Raw genomic sequence first — 26,809 nt, 5'->3', positions numbered from 1 at the left:
TAACACAAAATTGATATTGATTTTGGGTAGGAAATAAGAACTACCAGAAACCCCCCCACACAGCCTGCTAATGCTCACAACTATCTGCATATAATCAATTACCCGCAAGGGGCTTAGGAAATACCAGTGCAGAACAGATAAGAAAGTGTCAGCAATGCTATCAAGGCTTTTATTTTGGCAATTAGTACATTAGGAATCTTCCTGCTGTAAGATCCGGTAGTGCTCAACAACTGAAATTATTAGGCTGCCAGAAGCATGCATACCTCAATATACATTTTGCTGTAGCTTCATCCTGTTCAGTTGTCAGCTGACAGGTGATATCTCAGTATACTCCATATTTCACTCCTGGATACTATATTATAAAATATTTAAGAGCTTTGCAGGACATTTATTAAGCACCACTACAGGGACAGATGTTCAGATCCCTCAATTCATCTCAATTTTTGTGCTGCGACAACTCCTTAAACCTATCATTAACTCCCAGTAAAAAAAACTGCTGCAGTGAACTCGAGTGGCAATGAACAATTCTATTTCCTTCCATCTTTACACCACAGTAGACCCTGCATTCAGCAAAGACGGGCTGTCACTGCTGCCAAACCTGGAGTGGGAAGTCACAGAGGCAGTGCAGATTTCACAAGAGAAGCAGGGTGTCTGCCACCAGACAGGTTCAGCGAGACAGACTGAACACCTCCAGCGCCTGTAAGAGTTTGCCTCTGATTTCTGGATCAAAAAACTTCTTTTATTTACACCAAGCCACACATACAATTTTTACCCATGCTCCACATTAATAGTGATGCACATAAATATACTGGATACACTGTGCAGATGCATGCAAGCCTCCAGGAGAGTCATTTTGTGGTTAAACTCCTGGAAGGACCTTCCCTGCGAGCATCACAGCTACTGCTTCTCTTTCGTTACCAGACTCAAGAGGGACCGCTCCCATGACCGTACATACACACGCGTACGGAATCTCTGGGCTCCGTCTGACAGCGCCCCGGGACTCGCCTCGACCCAGCCGAGCACCCGCTTGCACCCGACGCAACGGCGGGGTAAGGACACGAAGCAGCGCCACGCCGCCGGGGCCCGCGCGCCCGTTTCCCCTAGACTTATGTATTTCTCGCATCAACTCTGCACTCATCGAGAACCTGATCCAGCAAATCAGGCAAGTTACGTTTAATCACAATTAATCACAGAACAGCAGGCCCGGCGATCAGGGCCCCTCACGCCGCCGTCCTGGGGAGGGCCCGAACCGCCGCTCCCGCGGCCCCACAGCCCCCTCCCTCCCCGCCCCGGGCCCGCCGTAACCGGCGCCGGCCGGCTCGCAGCGCGGCTCGGCTCCAGCAGAGCCCGCCGGGCCCCAGACGGCTTCGCCCGGCAGCCCGGGGGGCGCCGCGGGCCGGGAGCGCCGCGCCAAGGCCCCCAGGGCCAGCCCGGCGCCGCCACCCGCGGGACGGCGGCGTTAGTGCGGGAGGCAGCGCCCGGGAGAGGCCGGGCCGGGCCCACAGAGCCCGGCTCCCCCACCCGCCCCCCCGACCCGGGGTCGACCCTGCCGGGCACCGCCCCCGCCCCGGCGGCTGCGGGCCCGGCTCGGAGCGCGGCCCGCAGGTGGGAACCACCGCAGGCGGGAGCCGCCGCCGGCCTCGCTCCCCTCAGGCGGAGGCGCCGCCGCCGGCCCCGCCCGCAGGGGCGGTGCCCGCCCTCGCGCCGCGCAGGAGAGGAGGGGCGGGGCGGGGGCGGCCCCGCGCGCTCCCCGCGCTCCCTTTGTTCGCGGGCCACAGGCGGCGCTGCCCCTTTAAATCCCCCCAGCGCCGGCCCTACCGGCGCGCCGGGTTGAAGGCGCCGCGCCATTGGCTGCAGCGCTCCCCGCTTATTGGTCTCCGGCAGGACCGGCGCGTCCCGCCTCCCGCGTCTCATAGGCGCCGCCGGCCGCTCGTCTGGAGCGTGAGCTCCTGAGTGGGTGAGGCAGCGGTCCCTGGAAACAGTTCCGGGAAACCCCGCGTGTTGCCGGGGTCGCGCCGCCGTCCATGAGGAGAAGGAGGAGCGCGCGCCATTTGCCGTCGCTGCTTGGGCCCGAGCTGCGCCGCGCAGGCCCCGCTCCGGTGAGTCCCCGGGGGGCGCCGGGGGCGCCGGGGGGCCGCCTCGCGCGGAGGGGGGGGGCTCCGCGGCCGGGGACGAGGGCTCCCGCGTCGGCCCCCGCGGTGGGGCGGGCGGCCGCGGGCTGCGGCCCGGTGCTGGCGGAGGCGGCCCCGAGGCGGTCGCGCCGCGTAGGAGAGCGGGGCGGGGGCGTCGCCGGGTGCCGGCCGCGGCCCGTCCGTGTGCGCGTCCCCCCCCGGGGCGGGCGGGCCGGCCGTGCGCGGGAGCTGGCGGCGGGGAGCGGCCCGGGGGCGGGCCCTGCGGCCTGGCGGGGGGAGGGCGGCCCGGCCCGGCGCGGGCGCTGCATGGGGAGGGCGGCGCGGCCGCGGGCGGAGGCTGCCCCCGCTCCGCCCGGCCGTGCGGATTAGGCTTGCATGCGGCGGGCGGCCGGGACGCGCTCTTCTCGCGGTGCCGCCGCCGCGCCGGGAGCCGGCTCCCTTCCCGATCCCCGCCCGGCGCCGCGGAGCGGTACGGCTGCAGCAGCTCGGGCGCCCCGGTATCGCGCCGCCGGCTGCCCGGGGGGGCCGGGGTAGGCTTTCGGCAGCGAGCGCACCGCTGCGGCGGCGCTGGCTGCCGTCCCGCGGGGCGGGCGGCGCGGTGGGGCCGGCTGCGGGGGGGAGGAGGGCCCCGCACCTGCTCGCAGCTCCTCGGTTCGCGCTTGGTGCTTCGGTCGGGGGTGACGCTTGTCAGGTGCCCCGAGCAGAAAGTCTCCAGAATTCTGTTGCTAAGACGCTGCTTTTCTTAAACGGTCTTTTACCGCAGGCCTGTACTAAATCTTCAGAAGTTTTGCTTAAATCCATCATTATTGCTATTATTTTTAAAAAGAGGCTCTGGTTACTGGGTCTTAGCGGCCTTGTTACCTGTCAGTTTTTGAACGTGGCTAATTATGTACTTAAACTATGCTGGACTCCTCTTTTTAAAAAGTTGTTTGGATTCCCCTTCCCCCGTATACTGCACTAAAGGATCCTGCTAGCAGTTATGTGGTTGTGCTGTGAAGGATGTTCATGCTCATGAAGCTGTTTTTCTTTTTCTCCCCCCCCCCCCCCCCGAGATTACACTTTATATAACACTGAATTTTTTACATGTCTTCTAAAAGTAAAGGTAATCCAACCAGAATTCTGCATCTTGCAGTGTAACTTTTTTTTTAATCTATGCAGACTGATGTTTGCAAACTAGCAGAGTCTGCTCGATAATTTTGTATCCTAGAAACCGTATTTCCCATGAGTCCTTAATATCCTTACCTCTCAGTTTTTCTGTCTAGATGTGAACACTGTTGGAATAATATTTGAGCCTCCCGCTAATATTCAGCTTACTAGTTTTCTCAAAAAAAGCAATACTTCCTGCTTTTTAGGCAAAGATCTGAAAAATTCCTTGAGGTTAAGTTTGTCAAAACAAAGCGCATTTTTGTTGAAGTGTTGCTTTGAACCAGAGTGCCAGGAAGGTTGTTCTGTACAACCCAAACAACCTGATGAGCTACGAATGGCCAACCCCAGTTAGAAACGAGCATGTATAGACTTTATAGTTCGGGTTAGCAGAACATAGTAGTTGCTGATGCAGTCAGTGCTGTATTTTAATGGCCCTGATGTGCACCTTGCTAACCTGTTGTGGTAAAGTCATCTCCCGATGATACTTGTGTAGGCACTGAAGCATAGTTTCTGTACGGGCTGTGCTAGTCTCTTGCTTAGCATCATGATGGAGCTTCTCAGATTTTTTCATTCCATGGGGTTATGGAGTGGGAAAGGCTGAGAACTCTGTGCTGAGGGGGTGAGGGTGCAAACTGCACTTTGCCATAAAGATAGTCTGCCACTGAAATGCGGGTATGGAAACCTGGCCAATGCGTAGAGGTCTTCAGGGAGTGAGAACTTTGAAACAAGTCTTCTTGTAATTCATGCTAATAAACACCTAGTATGTCATAATTAAGTTATTAAAATGTACTTTCTGTGATTTAATAAGCTATGGTACAAAACAAATGGCTATAATGCCTTCATGTAAAAAATAAAGGGATGTGCCAGTGATGTTTGTGAACAAGTGAGGCTTTAATAGAGCCCCGGTTCAGTCTTTTAATGTGAATTCTTATCTTCCCCTCACTCACGTGTTTCTTATCTTACTGTTTTGACAAGAACCTTCTTGAAGTATAAGGCATAACCATAGGGACTACACTTGTTTTCTTGTGGTTCATTTAAAAATAAATAAAAACAAACACCCCCCCGCCCCCCCCCAAACTTCCCCTCAATGCTATTTTTAATGTGGTATGACTTAAACGCTTGACACAGAGAATATATTGGATAGAAGGAATAGTAACATAAGCAAGGTGAATGACTTTGGTGCGGAGTTTTTATGTATGAATTAGTTAGGCTTTCTGTGCACCTGAGCTAAACAAGTTTAGTTCCTCCATGAAATCAAAAGTTACGTAGCAGAAGGCTGAAAACAGGATTGATGTATAATGACTATGAAGTTGGTTATGGTAGTTTGAGATACTGTCCCTTTGCCAGAAATTGCCATTCCTGCTCATTTAAGCTGTTACTAAGCATGTTTTGTGTTAACTAGGCTGTGAATTTATAATTAATTGGATGGAGTTATACTTAGATAGTCTGTGGGTGGCAACCTCTGTTAGAGGCATGATATAAAATCCAGGGAATAGTAACATCATGGCTGTTGAACCAGTGATTGTTGGATTGAGGCTGAGATCAAGTTTCTGTTTTCAAGATGCCATATGCTATCAGGCTCAGGTGTGTGTTCATTTTTTCCTAGGAAAACTACTATTTGAGCCATTGGAGTTATTAAACATGAAAAAGAAGGGTTTCTGGGTAATTTAAAAGAACCTGTAGTTTTAACCTCCTATTTGTCATATGAGTAGAGCTTAAAAAAGGGACTTGTCACTTTGTAAACTAATCTTTTGAGATGCAGGAATTCTAGGTGAAAGATAGTGGATGGCTAAAACCATGTTTTATGGTGTGAAGTATTCGTGGTCTTCAGAAAAACATTGTTGGCAACAACAGTGTGAAGTTTGAAACAAGACAATCCTCCCTTCCCCGTGCACACAGTTCTGAGGTGGTGAAGCTAGGTGACCTCTCGGGCACCAGCGGAAATCCTCCTTGCCTACGTAAAGTTGCCCCCAATGCGTATTTATTACCGCTGCTCATTTGGTAAGCACTTTTTTGTGTACGCTGGTTTAAATTCATCCATTTCTGCATGTTTTAAAAACAAATACGTATCCCACATGTACTAATATACATAATACTCTACTTATAATCCACACTTAAAATCTTTTCGATTCAACCGGTCTCCCTCTTGAGTTACTTCACGCAGATGAAAAATTCTTGAGTGCGTGCGGGCGCTCTCCTGTGCGGCCTGGCCTGTCACAGGCTGTCCGATGGACACACTGCGTATGTGAACATTGATATTACTCCTCTTTTTCTTTAATATGCTTTTAATATTTTTTAGAGGAGAACAAAAATGTTAATAAAATCATTGTGTGTTTTCCTTACAGATAAAATGCAGTTTAAAAATATTTTTCTTGATAGCTACATCTAGCTGATGCTATCTAGAGGGAGAGCTAAGAGATCTTTTTCAGCTGTGACTCTCACCCACGTATCTCTGCTGAACTCAGAGCGCAGATTCAGTATTGCAAGCGATGAATTTTGCTTGTTGGTGACCATTGAGGAAGAAAAGTCAGTCTGATCTCTGATTTCAGGCCAAGCCAGCAGGGAATCTATTACTATAACTGTGAGAAGAAGTACATTTCTTCTGGATGCTGTCGGGACCTGAATATTTTGGCAGCTATGTCACTTCAAATTTTTCCAGAGTGCATTTCTTTAAGAAAGTCTTTTAAATTAAGTTTATGTGACAGGAAATAGCTAAAATTTGAATACCCAAACTGAACTTTTCTGGCCGGTGATCATGTGCTGCATTTGACTTAAGTTCTTTACGAGGATACTAATTCTTAAGCAGCAGTAAACCACGCAGCTAGTGAATTACGATGTTGAGACAATTTACGTTGTCTAAAAGCCTACTCAAAAAACGATTCGATCAGTTGTGGTGCTGTGTAGTAATCTGATACTTAAGGGTTAGATATTGCTCCACACACTGGTGTATGTTTGTGGTGAAGGTAGATATCTTTTCATGACGTTAGGCTGCAAATCTTGCCTGTCAGAAGTTGGAGTTACTGAACTGCAGGTGAGGTGTTCCAACCTGGACACAGAGTAGCTGTCAACCTTTGGTTCAGTTGTAGGCAACAGTTAGAACAGGGCTAAACTTTTGGGTATGTGACACTTGAAAGCTAATCTGAGTTCACAAAATATAATGTCCGGGAGCATCACCATAAGCCATTGAAGTTTAGGAGGTACTTGTAATTGATTCAAATAACTTTTATATATTGGCTTAGCCTCACAGTTCTTGGTGGGATTTTTTTTTTTGCGTACAGAGAAGACAACATATGTGTAAGTAACTGGTTTTATAAGGCAGTAAAAAGGTGAAAACAAACCAAAAAAACCCTCCGTGTATCTTTTTTGTGTCTATCGTCCTATGCATTTTTGAGAAGAGGGATTTAGAATGATACTGTACCCAAAGCGTTTTCAGTTTAACTACACCCCATCTGCCCTGCACTGTTTCAAATTTGAGATATCGCAGAGGCTATCAAACAAGCAGACATGTAGCTGATTTTTGTTTTCCATGATTTTTGTAACCTATGGAAACTTCGTGTTCAGTTAGTGTGTTGAGAATTCAGTTAAAACTTGTAATGATAGGTAAGCATTATTGTAGTCTTCAGGTAGCATTTTTTTCTTCTGTAATTAGGCTATAGTCACGGTTGCTTTTAAGTGAACTGAATTGGTAAGAAAGCAATTTCTTTTCGTCCAGTAGCAGAATGTGTGTGTATATATATGTGCTACGTAGCTACGAAAACTTCTCTCTTTTCCTTGCTAATTGCATAAAGAAGTGGCATCTGACAGAGAAACAATGTGAGGCTGTATTACCTATCTCTAAAATTGCCCTTCAAGTCAAGACAGCTTTAGTAAAATCATTACTTTTCTGTCTGGAGAAAAATGATTTTTTTTTTTTCCTTGCTCAAGCTTGCAAATCTTCATAGGATACCTTCCAAAAAGTTCGTGAGCTGTAGTCTAGAAGGGATGGGTACACAAGTGACTGTTAGAGGTGTGGTTATGTTTGGAGACTCGTTTTGCAGCATAGTAAATAGCTTGAGGCTTCAGTGTTTGGTTTTTTTTTTTTTTTTTAAAAAAAGTGTTCTTGAATCATCTTCATACCTGTATTCCAGTACTTAATTGCATTGCTCTGACCATGCTGCATATGTCTATCTGGTTATCATTTCACTGCTGATCATCGACTTCTTCCCTATCTTTTAAAGCCCGAGGCTCATTTAATTTCTGAACTGAACAGCTGATCATCCTAATGTTCTCTGCTGGGTAGTTGAATTGTCTCTTGTCAGCCTTTTTATTTGAGAGTACTAAATATCAGCTGGCTGGCTAATTGAGAAATTGAAACTGGTTTTAATGAATTGGGCAAAGCCCACTGGAATTGTCTGAGAAGATAGTTGTGCATTTTTCAGTGCACGTATTTGGAATCAGTTTGTTAATTCTGAAAGCAAGTCTTTTTTTATATATTAATATAAGAACTGAAGATGCTGCAGTCATGGCTTCCTTTTAAACCGATAAGTTATATGTTATAAAAAAAGTAGCTGTGATTTGTAGAGCTCCTATTTGAGTAAAACTGAAGGCATGGAAAGAGTTCAGTTGCAGCTTCAAATTGTAACGTGCATTAGAGTGCAAATTTTCCTCTTTCTATCCTTACTGCGTTCTGACAGTGTCATGAGAAAGTGTTTGGCTAGTCTTATGCAGCATGTTGGGTTTGAAGGAAGACATGGCAACAAGCCAAGAAAGTGAAAATTAGCAAACAAGTATTGACATTTTTATACATTAAGCTACCCTGCAGGGTTATATGTTCACTAAATTTTAAACAATTGTTTTAAAAATAGAGGAATGGGAAATGAAAATAGCACTAGCTCTTCTGATTCTTCGTTGAAGGATGTTATTATCGTATCCCAGTACATTCTAGCTGCTATGGTAACCAGTTAACTTACTGACAATCAGCAGATAAAGTTTAGACATCGTTATGTACATGAAGTACATTTAAAAAAAAAAAGAAATTATGTAAATTCTTCCATGTACATTTTCCACAGTATTAAGGGTTGTACTTTCTTTTGAAACTTAGATCAGCTGCATCCAAAAAGTATTAAATAAAACTTTTGATACAGGTCATTTGCAGCATGTATACAAATTAGTTTAGATAAATCATGCATTGTCCTACAAACTAGTTATTTCTGGCTTATTGTAATATAGCTCCTGAATTTTTTCCAGCAGCATAATAAAATGGCTAATCAGGTGAATGGTAATGCGGTACAGTTAAAAGAAGAGGAAGAACCAATGGATACTTCCAGTGTAACTCACACAGAACACTACAAGACACTGATAGAGGCAGGCCTCCCACAGAAGGTGGCAGAGAGACTTGATGAAATATTTCAGACAGGTATAATATGCATTTCTTGTTTCTGACTGGTTATGAAAGTGAGGGCATACCATTTTCAAATTTTTATAGATTAAGGTTTAAAAATTCATTGTTTTTGATCTGTGTAGCTCTGAATGTTTTGCTACTTTGACTTCCCTAAAGGCAAATTGGGTTTGACATTGACTAATTACTTGACACATCCTTAGTGTTGTATGTGATATCGTAGTTGCTTTAGGGCACAGAGCACTAGTTTCTTAGACGTTGTCAAATAAAGATGTATGTTTGAGCATACTAAACTGTACATTTTTTTTTTTTTTTTCCTTCAATCCGAATCATCATTTTGCTTTTACTTTTCTACTGTCAACTCCTCACAGTGGTTCTTAAAACACTCAAAGGCTGGATAGGTGACTTAGTGAGGGAAGCAACCAGCTTGTCTTGCCTGGGACTACATTTGAATTGAGTCTGCCTGTGGATTTTTTGTTCTCTCCCGTTCTGAGTGGACAGTTTAATCCATGTTGGTTATTACACCGAAATGTTCAGTTTGACACTAACTGCTTTTCAACAAAGTCAAGGACTAAGCTATCTAGCAAATTGAGTAATACCTTGCTGGTAGCAAGTGGTCTCTGCAACTGCTAGAGAGGTTTCTTTATATACAAAGGGTTTTCTATTTTGTTTTTGTAACCCCCTGATTATTTTGTCCTGTAGACAGAGGCTTTCTTTTCCTCTTTAGAGTGTGTTCTGTGAACAGATTTACAAGAAGCAGTAGAAATGCTCTATGTGCTGATCTTGAATGCCTTGGTGGCAAGATGACAGTTTTTGTTGAAGAGTCAAAATTCCACTGATCAAGTGAAGGCAGTTCAAAACCAACACCTTACCAACCTTCAGTATGATACTCTAGCTCACGTGGATGATGTCTTTTGGAGGTCATTCACAGTGAGCTTTCATCAAGCCTTTACCAGCTCTTATTGGCTTTAGACATGCACTTTCTACCTGTGGGTCACAATGATGTGCACTTGATGGTTTGAGAGAAGGTGTAAATGCCTGGGCAGAGGAACTTGTGGGGCTCTAACACGTGTTGCAGTTAGGTTGTGTTGTGAGGAGTTCTCAAGGGATTTAAAAGCTTTTCAGCCCAGAACATGACTACCTAGTATAATTCCACTGCATGAGTAACCTGAAAACATTCATTCACACTTCCTTAATGCCACTGAAGATGTTTGCATTGTGAAGGGGTTTGTCAGTGAAGCAAACTACTTTTGACACCCGAGCTAAATTGGAGGTTGAACTTTGGGATTTTTAATCTGCTGAGGTCTTATATGAAAGATACAGGTGCCTTCCAATATGCAGGATCACTTCTGAAATGTAGTCCTTGGGCTTAGCACTACTGTGCATTTTTGAAATCAAGTAGCAGTTAAATAATCTGTGTATTCTGGAGATCAAGCTGTTGCAAAGTGTGTGGAGTTCTTGGTATCTGTGCTAAATTTCACTGTGTAGTTTAAAAAGCGCAAATCTTAGTCTGTACTTCTCACGCTCCACAATTTACGCAAGTGCGTTGCAAAAGGAAAGAAGTAACCTGTAAAGATCCTTAAACAGAAAAAGTACTTCAGAACTGGTCCAATGTTTCTTGGGGGAGTCTGTACCTGTAAAATTAACATTAGCCTTTTCGGGTACATAGCAGGGCTCAAAATAATAGATTTTTTAATTCTGGCTCTTGAACTGCATAAAGCAACAAAATGAGTTAAAAAAAAAAATTTAGACCTATAGGAAGTCCACTGATTTTTTTGCTTTTCGAAGTTGGAGGAAAGAGTGAACAAACCATTCTACTTCCTAATATTTTGTGGGGTAGAGCTTCATAAGTATTTAATCGTCAATTAGGTAGCTCCTTTTTCACGTACAACAGGACATCTGTAATGTTCACATGTCAGCTTACTCTAGAACAGCTCCATTCAAGAGAAGGAAGTGTGAAAGTTAAAATGAAAGACAAAGAAAGAAAATCCAAATTATTAGAAGGGAGCCAGAGTTCACTGTTTCAAATCCTGGTGTGTAATACTGCTTTTATGCAGCAGATTGGATTCCTGAATGTTAGGAAACTGTTACACATGGGGTATAATCTTGCACTGCATGTCAGTTAGTGCTTAGGTATATACATTTTAATTTAACTTTTTTCATTGTTGTACTCATGTTCTTTCATATACTTGTGTAGGAATATGTAATTATATTAAATGTATAATTCTGTTGCTATGGAACATAACTTTTTGACTTTAAAAGCAAACTGCATAGTTCTTAGTTTGTATGAAGTTCAATAGAAATCTGTAACTTCTTTATCTTTAACTTTTAGGGTTGGTAGCTTATGTCGATCTTGATGAAAGAGCAATTGATGCTCTTAGGGAATTTAATGAAGAAGGAGCCCTCTCTGTATTACAGCAGTTTAAAGAAAGTGACCTGTCGCATGTACAGGTAAGGTGAGAGCTCCAGGAGTGTGAGCACATAAGTATAAATAGTGTTCTGGCACTATTGGCAGGAGAGTTGTAACTTGGAAATTCATTGATGTTGCTGTATTCTAACATTTCAAACCCAAATCACAAGCCTGTTAAAAATTGCCTTAAATGTGTAGGTATTTGAGTGCAAAGCAAAAGCTCCTAGATAATAAAAATGAGCGTGATATTGAGAAAATAAGGTAAAAATACTACTGAAATCTGATGATTTTTTTCAGTCTGACAAGTTTGTTCAATTAATTGCTATATTTTTCTAAAGGATTCTTTTGACATTTTGTTTATTGCATTGGCTTGATGTAGTGACCTCGTGGTATGGAGTGTAAGATTCGGTGGATGCCCAGGGCTTTTCATACGCACAATTGAATTATTTTGTAAATTGTATCTACAGAACAAAAGTGCATTTTTATGTGGAGTTATGAAGACCTACAGGCAAAGAGAGAAACAAGGCAGCAAAGTACAGGAATCAACGAAGGGACCAGATGAAGCAAAGATTAAGGTAACGTTTAGAAAACACAGATTGTTCTGTACTACCTGATTTGCAGACTGAAGTAATTTTGGATGTACTTAAAAAGCATTAATACTACCTGGATAAGTATATTCACACTTGGCTTTAAAGAAATGCATGCATGCTAGAGATTCAAAAGAAGAGAGTGCTTGTTTGAAATGCGGATCTTCCTGATTACACAATTGCCAAAATGCGTGAACTTCATGTTGTGTAAGGTCTATGAAAAGATTGATACTTATTTAAGAATTGTCTTAGTTGTCCTTTTAAAGCTTTTACACACTCATAAAATTACTTTGGGACTGATTGGACATTTCAACAAGGCCTTAGTATATTAAGAAACTCTTCTGTTGTGCAAAAACCAAAGTACAGAGTGAGTGAAAAGAATTGCCTGGTTGTCTGGAGCTCTTGGAGCACTACATATAAAATTAAAAATAAGGGAAAAGGAAAATGAGTTCTTTCCAGTGGCCTTGTAGTATAAAGCAAATGTTGCCGTTTGTGGTGGTAGTTTTTTAAACCCCCAAAATAACAGGGTTTTTTGTAGGTTCTGTCTGTCCATAGGTACCTTGTTATCAAATGTGGCAAGGAGCAGATAAGGAAATGCTTATCTTAAGACACTTTTTTTATTCTTCGTATTTTAACCCACTATCTTCCCTCCCATAACTAATGTCACAATTCTTTTTTTTTTTTCCCAGGCTTTGCTAGAGAGGACTGGTTACACTTTGGATGTAACTACAGGACAGAGGAAATATGGGGGCCCTCCTCCAGATACTGTATATTCTGGTGTTCAGCCTGGCATTGGAACAGAGGTTAGTATATACAGACTAATCTGTTGTTTTGTATGTTTGTGCAAACTGATAAATAAGAAATACCTGAAAATAAACTATACTAGAAGTGAAAGTTTAAAGTATTGTAGAGGAAAGCATTCTTCTATGTTTGTGTGTCTTAATCAGTCTTTCTTACTCCTCAGTATTCTGCAAGAGACAGGATAATAGGTTGAGGGGGGAAAAGCAGGTGGAATATACTAGGAAAGGCTATGTAAAAATTTCTTAAAATTTAAAATAGATCATTAAATTGTCGACTTCATGGTCCACCCTAAAGCTTATGGTCCATTGCTTAAAAAGCGGCCAATGTAGGTATTAGCTGTATAGATATGTAAAAGCATGCCTCAAAGGTGTTTGTTTACAACATAAATGGAATTTAAGTGACAGCAGCAAGGTTTATTTCATGCAATGTGCTGAAAGCGAAAAAGACTTGGGTGTTGTGTAGAGATACTCACATAGAAAGTTTTGAAGAGGACAACAGAGATCAGTAATAATTAAGGAATTGTTTACTTGCTTTTGTTTCAGTCTATATGAAAACATCCTTGCACACACTGATACTGAAACTACCACACTGAAAGAGTCCGTGCAGCTTGTTTCCCTTTGTAAATTCTTGCATTTCTGCATTCAGAAAGGTGGCTTAGAAGTTGTTCACCAACCCAGTGGTGTTGCCAGGGTGATTATGCGATCGTATAAAGTGTTATTTAATTGCACCATGCCTCCTTGACATTAGGAAACATTTCTTTACAGAGAGGGTGATTGAACACTAGAACAGGTTTCCTAGAGAGGTGGTCAATGCCCCAGCCTGTCAGCGGTTAAGAAGCATTTGGGCAATGCCTTTAATCATATGGTTGGTCAGCTGTGTAGCGGTCAGGCAGTTGGACTAGGTGATCCATTCCAACTGAACTAGTCTAGTCCATTCATGACTGAAAATACTTGACTGATCTTCAGCATTTTGTGCTGTCAGTGACAGTTAGCCTCTTTGTGAAGTCACAGGAAAGCTTTAAAGTTGGCTGTGCTTAATACTGTTAAGCGTATGTTTTTATACTTAAGTTTCCTGAAGCTTGGTAGAATGGGCAACTTGTGGAAACTCCCTTAAGAACAGAAATGCTTCTCCCATGAATCAGCATTAAAGGCTCTAGCAAAACCCAGCCAGCTAGTTACAGAAACCATACCTCTACCAAATGAATTTATTGATGGCATTTTGTAGGATTTAACAACTGCTTTAGACACTCTGCTTGGTTTGACTGGCTGAGATGCTGAACACCTTGCTGAAACTGGGGTATGCTTAAATTTAGTTAGCTCTTGCTGTGGAGCTCTGAGGCATAGCAATCAACAACTTCAACATGATCTTGTGATTTGGTAGACTAGGCAGAGCATGTTTGAACACAAGTGACTGGAGATTATTGTGGCACTTTTTTTCCCCCAGAATAAGGTGGGTGGTGTTTGTTTTGGTTTTTTTCTTAAGCTTTTGAGAACCACTTCTCTTTTGTCCTCAAGACTTCTGGTTATATAGGAGTGTAAATGCCTCTCTTCTGATACTGTGGGTAAAGATATGAAAAAACACAAGATGTATCCCTTTGGATTGTGGCACTGAGTCTTTTGTGTTTGAAACTTATTTAAAAAAATACTGAGCTTTCATAGCTTGTGCCAGCTCAGATATGTTGATGCCAGAACTGTCACCGATGTCAGTAATAGCAAACTTCTTGTTTTCAAGGATACCCAAGTACTGTTGCTGATTTCAAGAAGATACATACTAGGCAGTCTTTTTTTCTCCCCAAGATGTATCGGATCTTTCTACTGTACTTATTTGTACACCAACTAATTTGTCTTTTTAAAATGTAAAGTGGAATTCATTACGCATTAACTGTAGCTTTAACTCTCTTTCAGTATGTACTTGAACATTGTGTAGCAAAACTAAAGTATTCATAAATAGTCTTACGGATGTTCAGCATGTTGAACATTCCCAAATTGTCACAGGGAACATTTTGCTGAAAGGATGATGTGGGTGAAGCTGTCCAATGTATTTTTTCAAGTGGGTGGGCTTTAAGAGCAGCTGGACCTTTTTGGAATGTGATTCTGTAATAAAGACAAAGTAGTTACAGCTGTGCGGAAGCTTGGAGGAGAAAATAATTGCAATAGGATTTGATATTAAACTTGAGTATTCGTTTTATTTAAGGACTTGGTGCTCCAAGTAAAGCATTTTGCTTATAGTGAGGTCACATGCTGTTGATGCTTGGAGACGTTTATGGGAGTGTTCACTGGATGAGAATGGAGGCAATTATTTGGGTGTTTCTTTTTCTCCTTACGCTGGCTTTGTCACTAGCATCTGCAAACATTGATAACTGCTTACCCTCAAGGGGCTTGTACAGTGCTCCTTCGTTTTGCTTAAAATTTCTAAGAAATTTTTGCTCTGCTTTTTCCTGCCTCCTGTTACACCAGCTGTTCTTCTTAAAGATGATTGGAAGGGTTTTAAAGATTTCTGCCCCCCTCCCCAAAGGACAAAGCGTAGTCAGTAAGCACATCAGGAAATTCAAGGTCATGGTTGAACCTGTGCATCTTGCTAGCAAGCTGTGAGCAAACTTCAGCTTGGTTCCGAAAATGCTCAAGCTTTATTTCCTTGCTTACCTATTCTGCAAAGTTTTGGTCCCTAGTGGGTTGTTTTGTAGTTTATTCTAAACACTCTGAATACTCTCAATCATTCTGTTGTTGCTAGTCTTTGATACAGGAGTTCTTTTGGTGATTCTTCTATACACCACCAGATTAGATTTAAGAAAATGGTCAACTTCTTGAACATCTTTCAGTTTATAGATTATTTTTGCATCCATTGAGATGCTGAAGCTTTTGTGTATACCATCAAGAAGATACTTAGAAGTATCACAGTAAGGATAATTTCTAAAGGGAATATCCATATTCCATAAAGAAAAATAAATTCCTTGATGGGGGGGGAAATAATTAGAATGGGTCCTTGACCTGAAAGATAGTAACTGATGATTTGCATAGCTTATCAAGCTCTGCTTAGGTATGCTTGCTATATGCTAATTGTAGTTTATCATTTTACTAAAGTGTTTATGCAAGCAATGCTGAAAAAAAGAATTTTTTTTGTATTCTTAAATTCCTTTTTTTTTTTTTTAACAGAAAAGTACTTTAAGTTGTCCTATTGTGGTTTAAAATAAACCAGTTTTTCAGCAACATTAGAGGACGCAGACACTATAACTTCTACATAGCAATTTCAGTAACTTTTGAAATTAAGTGCAGACAATCAAGGAAATAAAATCTTATAAATATTTCATTAAATTCAGTCACAGCAAGGAGGAGCTTGTTTAAGTGTATAAGGAACAAAAGGAATTTTAAGTCGTAAGCCAGTACTAGTGGGGATGATGAAGCTTTCATGCAAACAAGACAAGCATTCAGTGTTTCAGCTGGATAATGCTGGGTGGTAAATTCAACATCGTATCTGCAGCGTCTGCATTTGTGGGTGATACCTAATGAAGTTGAGCTGTATTTGCTGAACAGGTTAAAATACATATTTTTTCACTCCTGATCTTCAGCCTGCTGACTGAGGAGCTTTTAGTCGTTAAATTCAGGAGAACCAAAGGGCCATCAAAAAAATTATTTTTTTCTTTAGAGGAGGGTGGAAGAAAAAAATCTGACATTCATATGGCCTGTCCAGACTAATGTTACATGAAAAATTAAGGAGGTGACTGATGTGGTACTTGATTTCCATCCTTCACCTTTTGCTGTAACTGAATATAATACTACTTAAGATGTGATGTGAAGAACAGGAGACTTCATTGGTAACTGTAAAATACCAGAACTTTACCCCACTATAATAGGGATGGGGGAAAGCATTTTTCAAAATTAGGACAGTGCAGCTAGCATGAAGAGAGTAATTAAATTAAGTCTGTACTCATTGCTGGATTGCTTTCAGTTTTATTGAGGGGTCTCCAGATGAAGTAAGTCCTACTCCTAAGGTTTTGAGAGTTTTCCATTTCATTGTTTTTCAGTGATGTGAAATAAAAACTTGAAAATTCTGTAAATAGATTATTTGCCCATAATGTGCTAAGATGATGTGCAAGGTTAGATAACTATGTAACAGCTTAGACTGCATAAAACGGAGGAATTGCTACATGTCCTTTTCAGAGCTGAAATTTATTGGATAAGTATATGATAAACACCTTTGAATGTCATTATCAAAATGCAAAATTACTTTTGGTATTGTATTTGCTCCTTTGTGGGTGGATGGTCAGAATTTTTAACAAAAAGTCAGAGAAGGGTTGTGAGGCTAACTTGCAATCTGGAGAATGTTATGTTATTGGAGATGTTGGGGCAATTTCAACTGCTGTTGTCCATAATAAATTGAATGGGGAGAATCAGATACTGTAATAACTCTAACTTAAGAAGCAATGGTATAATAAACTCAGCAGGAGTTGAACTAGACAAAGCTTGTGCTGGATTTAGTACACAAATGGAATGTTGCTTTTGTACTGGAAGAGCTGTGGGGGTTCAAAGGGTTTTGCACTGTGCCAGAATTTTTTTTTTCCACTTCCATTTTTTTTTTTTAATGAAGACTGTAGATTTGGATGAGATGAAGCAGTCACGCGGCCTACAATAATTAACACTTAAATCTGGCATTTAGGAAAGATTGACTGCAAAGCACATGAAGAGCACTATTAAAAGGAGAGAGGTTTTGAAGAAGCTCTTGCAACGCTGCAGCACACTTCTGTTAGCTTGTGACGACAACAGAAGAGGCTCAGTTGTTGAAATAACTGAAGGATGCATGATCTAGCGTGCAGAAGTGGATTGCACCCCTCAATAATGCTCTGTAAAGTTGTTCAGGAAACTGAAATTAAATTTTTTCCTGGTTAAGGCTTTTCATAATTAATCGTCTAAAACAGTAATAAGGACGAAGTAAAATGGAGTACTTTGTACAGGTCTTTTAGGAAGCAAAACTGGAAAAAGCAAGTCTAATGGTCAGTGGTCCCAGCAAAGGCCCAGAATTGATGTAGTTGCATCCTACTTAGACAAGATCGCTTTTGTATTTCACTGATAATTCCAGTTTCCAGAGGTTTTCCACAGTACTCTTGTCTTGTTTCATTTTTTAGTTCCACAACATCTCATACATTCTTTGGTATTTCAGCAACTTTATTCAAGCTTATCAACATATGTAAAAAAACATTATTGCAGATGTTTCTTCTGACCCTTGCAAGATGCTCACCTGCTGTTTGTCATGTCTAGTATTGATCTTGTAGTTCATTAATATGCTAAATTTACAGGCTCAAAATTCACTTAGATGTGAATTACTCCCACAGTTACCTAGTCCTTCCATTATAAATGGAAGTTACTCTAGAATATGGGTCAGATATGAATGTATTCAAATTAAATCCTTAATTCTGTTTCTTGTACTAGCTCCTAGAGTGTATTACCTGAACTGAATTGTAGTCTTGTGGAATTGTCGGTGTTGTAAAGTTTGTAGAGAGTGAGCCGAAGAGGCTGGAAAGAAAGGAGGAAACGGAAGCTTTCAGGATGGTAAATCTTGGGTAAATAGCTGGAAAAGTAGACTTTGTATTTGGATGAGGGTTTTTTCTTTTTCTTGTCTTCTGTTCTGGTGTGTCACCTTCAGTTTCTGCTGGCAACAGTGGCATCTGAAACAAAGAATTTAATGTGGTCGTCTTACATTTGACTGATTTAAAACAGTTACAGTTTGTGGAGAGTTCAGCTGACAGTTTCCCTGTCTTAGTAGCAAGTTGGAGTTCCTGTCCTGTGCGTTTCCATGATGGCATCAGGTTTTTTGTCATTAAAAACTGCGCATGGGTTTTGGAATGAAATATTCTAGGTAATGATAATGGAAATACCTATCTGTAGGGATTTCTAAGCTTTCTGGGGAGACGGGGGGGAAAGCCTGTTGGCTCTGCCATTAAGTTCTCACTCAGTATGATAAATCCATTCCTTTTTTCCCCAATAGCAAATAAATCGTGGTCAGTTGGCATTCACACTGAACTGAGAGAGGCTAAGCAAAGTGAAAGAAGTGTTCTGGAAACTGAATTTCAGGAATATCTGTATAAGATAAAGAAACATCTAAAGGTTCTAACTTTCTTTGGGAGGAAAATAATTTATGTTCCACATTTTTAAATCCGAGTCATCACGCTCTCCTCACAGGTTAGTTCATATCAGTGCTTACATGGGCATTCTGAGTGTCTTTAGGCTTGGAATTATCTGCTAAGCCTTCAGTACCAGATATCACCACGGCAAGGCCTCGCCTAGATGGAAAAGGTTGATGACTCCTAGCTTTTTTTACTACAAAAAATATTTGAAGTTAAAATAAGTAGAATTTGATCTTAATGGGTGTTTGGAATGTTTTGCTTGTACTAGCAATTCAGAGATTTTGAGAATTCAGAGGAGAGCTGCAGTGATGAAACAATTGGGGGGGTGCGGGGGGGAAGCTTTTTAGGGAGACCTGAGCTGAAGTGATTAAACTCCTTAACACGACTTTACTGAAGGTTGCTGTTGCTGCTCTGAGGAACAAAGACATGAGGACTCCAGATTTTCTCAGACAAATACTAAAACATTCGGTTGGTGGAAGCTGAAACAAATACAGACTAGAAATAAGATTACAGTATATAGTAGAAGTGGAAAATGTGCATTGGGCAATTTAAGGATTTTTGTAGATTTCCCCCCCCCCCCCCCCCCGTCTCTGTAGCTCTCTAATGAAGCTTGGGCTACAGAATGATTTGAAAATGTTGCAAGAGCAAGGAAGTGCTTGGCCTGCTTTAATAATAGGCTACCGAACTACGTATTCTGTAAGGTCTTTGTTTTTAATTGCCAAAATTATAACCAGGTAAGAACTGTTTACCTCTTCAGTGGTGGAAATTTACAGCCTCTTCAATAGAAATAACAGAACCAGGTTTTCCACATGTAAAACCTAGTGCTAACAGCGGGAGGTTTAGAAGACTTAGTAGGACATACAATAATGTTGGCCACAGTGATGGCTACAGTGTTTCTGCTGCGATGGTTTATGCTGCTATGTGCTTCCTTTTCCAGGAACTTCCAAGTATTAAAAGTAAGTTTGGATTTTTGAAAAAGCTTTGTTTAAGTGTCCCCTTCCCTTTTAGGTTTTTGTTGGTAAGATTCCCCGAGACTTGTATGAAGATGAATTGGTACCACTCTTTGAGAAAGCTGGTCCAATTTGGGATCTGCGCCTCATGATGGATCCTCTTTCTGGTCAAAACAGAGGTTACGCTTTCATTACCTTTTGTAGTAAAGATGCAGCACAGGAAGCAGTCAAACTGGTGAGTAACTTATTTTCAAACTGGACAAGGTAATGTAAACAGCAAGCATGTTGGTAATCTCTTAGGTAATGAAGTCTTTGAAGTGTTTCATTAAAGCATCCATTGACAGACTCAACATCTTACTTTCTTAAAAATTGCCTCCTGATTTGATTTAGTATATACAAATAATGTTCTACTTTTAGGACCGTAGTCTGCTATAGCCTACTGCAGTCTGCTAGAGTACTTGGGTGATTATAGTAAGAGCTTACTTGATTACAACTGGAAAATATGTTCTTTAAACTTCACTGTGTTTTAAGTTTTATCAGCCTTCCTACTAGAAAGAGCTAATTAGAGATGCTTTGCTGCTGCTGCTGTGGAGGAGGTCTCAGACTTGGTGCTCTTTATGGTTCACAGTGGCCTTTAGTTCTTTCCAGTGGCAGTCATGCAGTCAGCTCACTACATGGAAACCTGACTTGGCCGGCATCTAGACGGGTTGGCAAAGGGCACAGAGCAATCCCTGGAGAGTTAAAAGGAGAGACAGCAGTCCGATTGAGGCACTGGTTCATCTGGCCTTGCCTCTGCCTGAGAGGAGGAAGTAGAGTTGGGCAGATCAGTGTGTATCTCCCAAGGTTTTGGATATGGCTGTGAAATACTGCTTGTACTTTGAACCAAAACAGGTGAAATGCTTTATCTCATTTGCCTTAGCAGAATTCAGCTGATCCTGTATGAAGAAGGGTGGGGAAACCTAAACATCTAGTTAAGCTGCGGCAGGGGGAAAACCCACCAAAACCTGGAGAAACTTAAGAGTGATTCTGTTGCATTGTAAAGGCTTCCGAAGGAGTCGTTGCCTCTAAATGTTCCAGTGTTTGTTCCCTCAAGTATTCTCATGTATTTAGAAATAGTTGCAGTTGTTATGTTAGGCTCTTCCAGGACTGGGAATTGCACATCCCTGCTTAGGCTGTTTTTCCTTCTAGAACCTACTTGGATGTTTCCTGCAGGAGATGCACAAAATATGTTTTTGCAATTGATTGCTTCTGGGTTTCAGTGTTTGAAGATGGTGGATATGAGTTACTGTCAGTTATGAAGAAGAAAGTTTCAAAACAATTTTTCCTTTTTTTGAGCAAGTTGAAGGTGCTGAGAGTTGTTACTTTAAATTTTTACTGATGGAGGGAGATGAAAGGGAAGATGCTGAGGTGACAGGAGATGTAGCGAGTGATGTGCCACTGATGGAAGACTGGCCTCCATACCCTGGATATTGCGCCAAATAAGTGAATTTGTGTGAATACATTCCTTAAGTCCTGTATCTGGATTCCCTTCCCCCTGCCTCCTCCACTCTACCATTATCTGGTAATGGGGCTAGGCTTGTATTTAGGGGAAATATTTTCCACGGACTACTGGGGGAAAAGAGAATGGGGCAGATACATGCTGAATTTTGGAGCTAATTAAACCTTGATAGCAAAGTGAGGTTTCAGGCCCAGCCAGCATGGGTTTATGAAAGGGAGATCCTGTTTCACTAACCTAGTCTCCTTCTATGACAAGGTGACCCGCTTAGTGGATGAGGGGAAGGCTGTGGATGTTGTCTACTTGGACTTTAGTAAGGCCTTTGACACTGTCTCCCACAGCATTCCCCTGGAGAAGCTGGCTGCACACGGCTTGGATGGGTGCACTCTACGCTGGGTTAAAAACTGGCTGGACGGCCGAGCCCAGCTGAGTGGTGGAGAATGGAGTCAAATCCAGTTGGCGGCTGGTCACGAGTGGTGTTCCCCAGGGCTCAGTACTGGGGCCAGTCCTCTTCAACATCTTCATTGATGATCTGGATGAGGGGATTGAGTGCACCCTCAGTAAGTTTGCAGATGACACCAAGTTGGGTGGAAGTGTCGATCTGCTGGAGGGTAGGAAGGCCCTGCAGAGGGACCTGGACAGGCTGGATCGTTGTGCCAGGGCCAACTTCATGAGATTCAACAAGGCTCAGTGCTGGGTCCTGCACTTGGGGCACAACAACCCCATGCAACGCTACAGGCTGGGGGAGGAGTGGCTGGAGAGCTGCCCAGCAGAAAAGGACCTGGGGGTGTCGGTGCACAGCCGGCTGAACATGAGCCGGCAGTGTGCTCAGGTGGCCAAGAAGGCCAATGGCATCCTGGCCTTTATCAGGAATCGTGTGGCCAGCAGGAGCAGGGAGGTGATGGTGCCCCTGTACTCGGCATTGGTGAGGCCGCACCTCGAATGCTGTGTTCAGTTTTGGGCCCCTCACTACAAGAAGGACATCGAGGTGCTGGAGCGTGGCCAGAGGAGGGCAATGAAGCTGGTGAAGGGTCTGGAGCACAAGTCTTATGAGGAGCGGCTGAGGGAACTGGGGTTGTTTAGTCTGGAGGAGGCTGAGAGGAGACCTCATTGTTCTGTACAACAGCCTGAAAGGAGGCTGTAGTGAGGTGGGGGTTGGTCTCTTCTCCCCAGTAACGAGTGATAGGACGAGAGGGAACGGCCTCAAGCTGCGCCAGGGCAGGTTTGGGTTGGATATTAGGAAAAACTTCTTCACCGAAAGGGTGAATTGGAACAGGCTGCCCAGGGCAGGGGTTGAGTCTCCATCCCTGGAGGGATTTAAAGAACGGATAGATGTGGTGCTTGAGGACATGGTATAGATGGACTTGGCAGTGATAGGCTAACGGTTGGACTCGAAGATCTTAAGGGTCTTTTCCAACCTTAACGATTCTATGATTCGATTCTTTCAGAAAATAAACTTGAAATTTTGAAGTCTTGCTTTCTCTACACGAGGTGGGCCTTCTGCTGTGTTTGTGGGTGCTAGTGGGAATGGGATTGTTTGTAGGTAAAATGGCTTTGTAAGATAACATATTTGAAAAGCAGGTTCAGATTAAGCTTATGGTACTGGAACACAAAGTTTTATTGTGTTATGAATCACTGTTGTATGTGAAGCAAAATTCTGAAGTGTTTTTGTCTTCCTTAAAGTGCTCTTGTTTGATAGCCTGTGGTACCTTAACATTGTTCTAGTTCTTCTTGACTCTGAAGAAGGTTACTGAAGGTATTGCTCTGTTGTCTGCATGGCTACCTCTCGGCTAGTAAAAATGGCTGAAAACTTGCCATTAAAGAGTTGGATGGGATTTTCAGAAGCTGGCTGGTGATCAAACATCCATCCTCTTGGGGTGTGTTTGAAAAGCTTACCTAAACCAAAGACGTCTATCTTGAATTTTTTTTTTAAAGGTTGAACTCTTGTACCTTTAAAGACCTATCAGGAGTGTTGGTGTTCAGAGTAATCCAGCTGGGGGTACAAGCATGAAACAGTGGGCTAAATTTTTTTTAACGGGAAGTTTTAAAACTTAACAGTAAAATGTATAGAGTCCTAGCCTTTAGAAGGTCCAAAAATTCCCTGCGGCAGGGGTGGGGAGATCAAGGTCACACACTGGTTTAGGCTTTTGAGTATCTCACAGGAAATATGCTCAGTGTTCAAAAGCTATCAGAGTAAAGTGGGAGAACTCATAGCTATAATGCTATGTATTTGCTTATTAGTAACAGCAGCAGTGATTGACGTTGAGTCCCAGCACAGGAAGCAATCACCAGTTGTCTAGAAAGATCTTTCCAGTCTGAGATAAACAGTAGGTGAATGAATTCAGCCCATGCAATCTGTCTGCTATACGTTGCTCCTTGTACATCAGTTTCTTTGTCGCCTTCCATTCAGCAGAACTTCGGAAGTTTCTATGGAAAACCTAAGCTCGGCAATGTTCATCCAGGTGAATGCTGACCCAAATACTGCAGTTCTAGTAATTCTCTTGCAATGTGAATTCAATATGCTACGTATAAAAATAGTATATCACGAAGAAAATCAGAAGCTGATTTTATGATTTTGGGATCTTTTTATCCATATTATTGCGGATAAGCAAATGAATGGTTTTTTATTTTTTCAGTGTGACAACTATGAAATCCGTCCTGGGAAGCACCTTGGAGTATGCATCTCCGTGGCAAACAACAGGTTATTTGTTGGGTCAATTCCAAAGAACAAGACTAAGGAAAACATATTGGAAGAGTTCAGTAAAGTCACAGGTAAGACCTTCTTAACAAGTTTGTCACACTGATCCCAAAATACCATTCAGCCTCTCTGCTTTGAAGGTCTACTTTTGACAGATGCGTTCAGCTATCGTTTAAACTATTTCCGAGTTGGATTCTAAGTTTGTTTCTGGTAGAAATTTCATATATCAAATACATTTTATGGTGGCGTGTAAAGGGACTAGTGTCTGTTTTACTGGTTGTTAAATGAATGATGTTGTAGGTCTACAATTTGAGATGGAAACAGCACAAATGAACTCAGAAAAAAAGGGGAGGTACTAATTCTGTTACCTGTTCTAGCTTCGTATTGGAGCCTCTGTATTTGTAACTGGATGTACAGTAGATTCTACTTTCATAACTGAGAAGTTTTTGAGAAGCCTGAAACAAATGTATTGAGGCATGATGGGGAGGAGGGAATACTAAATCAGTTTAGAGGGAATGTTATTGTAGAAATGGCTAATGACAGATTAATTTCTGTCCCAGTTCTTCGGTGTTGTTCCCCAGTATATGCAACAAGTAGGAAGAAAAGAAGTCAGCTCATCACTGGAAGGATGCTTCTGATTTAAATAAGAGATTGAAGTCTTGATCGCCTGCTCTTGTTCCTGTAGGAGGGTTTTAACCTACTACTTCTTTTTTAGGATTGCTATTTTTAAGTACTTCAGGGAAATGGTGAAAACAGAAGGTGACTATTCATTTAGTTCTCTCTCCTCTTTTTGGAGAGATGTGGAAGAAATTCTTTCCAGCTTCCCGTGGAGGTGGGGAGCTGCCATGGATTAACGCTGACTGCTTTTCAAAAATGTAAAAATGGTAAAACAAAATATAGAAAACTTACACTGTGAACAGTTCAGGTTGATATTTTGCAGGGCCTAATTGTGAGGTAAGTTTGTTTTGGAGACTTTCACCTGCTAGGTGACCTCTTTCTGGGTAAATTGGATGGATATCTGTTGTGGTTTGTTGTTTTTTTTTTTTTTTTTTTCTTTTCTTGTGCTCCCTCCTCCTTTCAGGTGTTAAATTCAAAGGGTGTGTATTACAAAAAACAAGTGAAACCATTTTAGAGTGGTCTCTAGATTTTTTTTCTTCCTTTTGAAGCTTATTACTAAAGACCTGTTTTTCAGAGGGTTTGGTGGATGTAATTTTGTATCATCAACCTGATGATAAAAAGAAGAATCGAGGATTCTGCTTCTTGGAATATGAGGATCACAAGTCAGCAGCACAAGCTCGCCGCCGCCTGATGAGTGGGAAAGTAAAAGTCTGGGGAAACGTTGTGACAGTGGAATGGGCTGATCCAGTAGAGGAACCTGATCCAGAAGTCATGGCAAAGGTAAGTAAAAACTGGGTGCTCTTGTGCTTTGGGAGGAATTTCCTTATGCCATAGTGACAAAGATTTGTTCCAGCTGAGCAATGCTAGTTCTGAGGCACAAAAAGCAGTGAGAGGGCGTTTTCATAGTAAGCCATGCAAACTGATGTGGTCTGAGCACTGCAAATCAATTGCCCGTGTAACACGTTAGGAACATGCTGTTGTAACTGACTGTTCACATTTAAACTAGTAGCGTACAGGGTTATCCTCTGGGATTGGCACATCAGTCTGTTCATTCTCCACTTCTGCTGATAATGAATACTAGGTGGGTATTTTGTAAAACTATATTCCAGAGTGAGAGGAAGGTGAAGTTCAGCATAGGGAATGATGTGCTCTTTATCCCTGTGTTTTGGGATAACTCTTTGCTGCTCTTGATGTCTATTAGTAAAATTTTACTGGGATTTGTAGCATCCCAGAAGCAGAAAATCAAAGTTGGATATTCTTCTGGTCATGGAAGGGCACTGTGGAAGGAGAGAAGCTGTAGAAACTTCATACAGGTAACTACAAGGCTATCTTTTTTTTTTTTTTTTTTAAACAGGTACAGAATTTACAAGGTTACCCAAAGTTTCTTAATGTGGAGAAGGGAATAACATCTTACTAGTTTGTTAGTTTCCTTTGAGGTTTGACTTTTAAAGGTTACAGCTTTCATTCTCATTTTTTCACCAGGTGAAAGTTTTATTTGTAAGAAACTTGGCCACTACTGTGACAGAAGAAATTCTTGAGAAATCCTTTTCTGAATTTGGAAAGCTGGAAAGAGTAAAGAAGTTGAAGGATTATGCTTTTGTTCACTTTGAGGACAGAGGTGCAGCAGTGAAGGTACGTTGATTATTCTTTCCTAGCTAAATTGATGTGAGCAGTTTATTTTGTACAATGGTTTTAAGGAATTTGTTTACAGTAAATATCTAGATAAGATAATTTGTAGAGCCCATTTAATAAGGTTCCCATTGTGAGAATTTTAACACTAATAATTTTGTTCCTATGATTTCAGTAGCTAGGAGGATGTGAAACTTGCAAAGGACAAAACTGTAGCAAGTTAACAAGTAGACTGGAAAAGAGGTATAGACCAATGCAGGAGAGTCTAGAGAAGAGGAAAAAAAAAAAGACCAACCTAGACAATTTTTCTGAGGAAACACTGACAGAAGGTATCAGTTGTCTCTCAAAGACCCCTATTTAAAGGCTGTGTGTAGATTTGGAGTGACAAAAGTATTGAATAGAAATTGCAAGGTAATTAAAGAAAAATGCCTTGTGAAGGGGAGAAGAATAGCACTAGCAACTCCCTTAATGCATTACCTGTTTTTAACTCCGCATGCTCCCTAGAAGGTTTCTTCTAAACGACTTCTTACCCATTGGAGGTCATTACTGTAAGCTTCAAAGGTGTCTTCCTTTGTATCTAAGAGCAGTTGAGTAGGTCATTAAGCTCTGCTGTTTGTCCTTCAGTGGTTTGAATTCCATAGAAATTACTCCATGTTTTTTTTAAATCCATAGTTTATAGGGGGGAAGAAGGAGGGGAGGAAGTGTTTTGCGCCTGGGAGTCCTGAGCAAGTATATTGTATGTGGTGTATGTGGCTACGCAGACAGTTCAAAGGCTCTTTACTCAACCTTACTAATCATTTTATAACCATAGGGTTTAGAATACCCTTGACTTTGGCTTTAGGATGAAT

General features: G+C 42.0%; 1 protein-coding gene across 10 annotated transcripts in view; it reads left to right on the top strand.

Annotated features, from left to right (window-relative positions):
• Positions 1–1,901: 1,901 nt before the first annotated feature.
• Positions 1,902–26,809, top strand: part of HNRNPR (heterogeneous nuclear ribonucleoprotein R) — a 50,076-nt gene continuing 25,168 nt past the window's right edge. For 6 of the 10 annotated variants that reach the window (XR_014230149.1, XR_014230150.1, XR_014230151.1 and 3 more), the window contains exons 1-9: positions 1,902–2,099; positions 8,505–8,673; positions 10,988–11,106; positions 11,533–11,640; positions 12,342–12,455; positions 19,580–19,756; positions 23,653–23,788; positions 24,907–25,112; positions 25,815–25,964. Coding sequence is in view for 5 of the 10 variants with exons in the window: in XM_082329878.1 (XP_082186004.1) it covers positions 2,025–2,099; positions 8,505–8,673; positions 10,988–11,106; positions 11,533–11,640; positions 12,342–12,455; positions 19,580–19,756; positions 23,653–23,788; positions 24,907–25,112; positions 25,815–25,964 (1,254 nt within the window). In the remaining 5 variants the exon portion in view is untranslated. Of the gene's footprint in view, positions 2,100–2,516; positions 2,602–8,504; positions 8,674–10,987; positions 11,107–11,532; positions 11,641–12,341; positions 12,456–19,579; positions 19,757–23,652; positions 23,789–24,906; positions 25,113–25,814; positions 25,965–26,809 lie in introns of those variants that run through there. The other 4 variants (XM_082329877.1, XM_082329875.1, XM_082329879.1 and 1 more) reach the window with 4 other exon arrangements.

The sequence above is a fragment of the Platalea leucorodia genome (genome assembly GCF_965183815.1).
Source record: "Platalea leucorodia genome assembly, chromosome: 18".
Lineage (NCBI taxonomy): Eukaryota > Metazoa > Chordata > Aves > Pelecaniformes > Threskiornithidae > Platalea > Platalea leucorodia.
The sequence above is the reverse complement of the archived record's forward strand: the minus strand, read 5'-3'. Positions and strand labels throughout refer to the sequence as shown.